The sequence below is a fragment of the Nematolebias whitei genome, chromosome 3, assembly GCF_014905685.2.
Source record: "Nematolebias whitei isolate Nwh7 chromosome 3, NemWhi1, whole genome shotgun sequence".
NCBI classification, from domain to species: domain Eukaryota; kingdom Metazoa; phylum Chordata; class Actinopteri; order Cyprinodontiformes; family Rivulidae; genus Nematolebias; species Nematolebias whitei.
The window spans coordinates 3,389,363-3,391,825 of NC_056500.1; the positions used below are offsets into that span (position 1 = coordinate 3,389,363).

Sequence of the window (2,463 nt, forward strand, 5' to 3'; positions counted from 1 at the left end):
AACAAAACTTTCCTGAACGTGTCTTGATGTCGCTGCAGCTCCTACCTATTCTTTGCAGGTGTATCTGAGGTTTCCAGCTGATGTCCAGCAGTCTGCGCTGACGATCGATCTCTTCCTCGTACCGGACGATGGTTTTTTCAAACTCTGTGAATATTTCTTCAGCAGCAGCAGTTAGTCGCTCGCTGATAAACTCTCTCAGAGACTGAACTGAAGACATTGTTGCTGCACACACTCAAACATTCACCTCTCACACACACATACACACGAACAAAGCTAACTATGCTAACGCTGCTAGCGCCTTGTTGACTTCCGGTGGTGTCACGCTGTGAAACTCCGGCAGAAATTTCATATTTCCGCCTTCAATAAGAACCAACTGTTGAAATGAAAACAGAATAGTAATTTATGCGAGTTGGCACTAAACTTAATTATTTGATTTTAAAAAATCCTGTTCTATCTGATTTCACATTTTAACAGCTTAGTTTATCAGTTTATCTAGTTTGACTTCTTGGTCTGCTGCCTTCATACATCTCCTCCTACATGTCTCTGCGTGAGTGCAGCTACAGCGTGCGCTCTCAGGACATTATTACCTGCAGTGTTCCCTCAGTGAGGACTGAACTAGACAAAAGGGCATTCTCCTACTCCGCTCCTGTTTCCTGGAATATCTTACAAAAAGATTTGAAGCTCTTGAACTTTGACCTCTCTAAGTGGCTTTAAGAATCTGTTGGACTCCTGGCAGGGACCAATGCAGACACGTTCCTGTTTTTAGTTTTATACATTCGCCTTAGAATCTAGCTGTTTTTTTGTTACCTTTTTCTTTTAGCCATCCTATTTGTAAAAAAACAAACAAAAAAAACTGCAGTGTGACTTTTTATAATTGTTTATTGTCGTTGCTGTTGTCCATTGTTGTCAACTTTGTTGAATTCAGGTCTCTCTTGTAAATGAGTCCCCGAGGCTCAATGGGATTGCCTGTCTAAATAAAGGTTGAATGAATCTGCAGCTTGTTGATAAAAACTTGATACTGATTCTACAGTAGGAACATCGAGAGGATACTGTCATTTTTCCAAAACTCTTATTTCTTTCTGATACTAAGCATATTCAAAGAAAACATTTAACTATTCTAAAAATTCACTCATGAATATAGGAAAATACAACACTTTCATCTGGTCTTTTTTTCACCTAAACGCAACATTTATGTTGCATTTTATGAAAATGGAACATAAATGTTGCAATAAATGCAACATGTTAACTGCATTTTTGTCCTTCATCCTTTGAGAACAAAAAGTCTCGGCAAAAAAAGAAACTGTCCAGATGACCTGACTGAACATTGTTGCAACATTTATGTGTTTTATTGTAATTATATGTATAACTGTTGCAATAAATAACATCTTCCATCTGTGAAAATTCACCCTACTTAACCACGTAACATGACCTGCTTCTTATATGCCGAAGCGACGCATTTATATTTTTTTCCCCATATTTATAAACCAATTCTTGGTTGCGGTATTACTGTTTTCATTCATTCTGACTGAAAATATTGAACACTAACATTTTCAGCCGCTAGATGGCACTCGAGTAGTATGGCAGCAAGTTGTGTCATGTAATTGTTAAAAGTGGCTATTAATAACACATAACATTATTGAGCATGCATCAGGATATTAATTATGTTTATTTTTTTAAATTATCTAAATTGTATTTGTGTGTTTTTTTTTTTTAATGGAACTGAAATGAATGAAATAAATAAATAAATAAATAAATAAATAACACATTTGTCTTGCCATAATATATCACCTTTGTCCAGTTCGCCTGGGGTAAACATCAAATCAGCTTGATTTCACTGCGCCGCCCCGGTGGAATACAGCTAAGTTAACATTGAAGTGCATTTAAGTAAAAGTTCAACTGAGACACACCTTCACTACAATGTCGAGCAAACAAATTGTTTTTAAGTGTCAGTCTTGTTAAATTCTTGTTAAAGTCCTCCCGTGCACGCTCCCACGGCCGCCATTTGGAAGACAATCGATTTTTGCCACAACACCGGCCCACATTTCCATGTAGTCAGTGTTGACGTATAATAGATGTAACGTATATGGTGAAGCAACGTATTTATGGATTTTTCCACTTTATTAGACATATTTGGACTAATGTGACTTATAGGGTGGTGCGACGTGTACAGAGGAAAATACGGTACTTTATACTTAACAAGCCTTTATTTTAAAATACAGCATATTTGGAACGTACAAAATAATTTACAGGCAGAAAACCATTGGAATTAAACAAATTTATAAATCTACATTGTACAAATGTACAAACCGGATTCCCAAAAAGTTGGGACACTAAACAAATTGTGAATAAAAACTGAATGCAATGATGTGGAGGTGCCGACATCTAATATTTTATTCAGAATAGAACACAAATCACAGATCAAAAGTTTAAACTGAGAGAATGTTTCATTTTAAGGGAAAAATC

At 36.3% G+C, this 2,463-nt stretch overlaps 1 protein-coding gene across 1 annotated transcript in view; it reads right to left on the reverse strand.

The window, feature by feature from the left end:
* The window catches only part of LOC119430391 (zinc finger and SCAN domain-containing protein 2-like), a 12,939-nt gene extending 12,675 nt beyond the window's left edge, over window positions 1-264 (reverse strand). Inside the window, exon 1 of the mRNA XM_037697795.1 lies at window positions 46-264. Within this exon, the coding sequence (XP_037553723.1) occupies window positions 46-217 (172 nt within the window). The 5' untranslated portion in view covers window positions 218-264. The remainder of the gene's footprint in view (window positions 1-45) is intronic.
* Window positions 265-2,463: the final 2,199 nt, after the last annotated feature.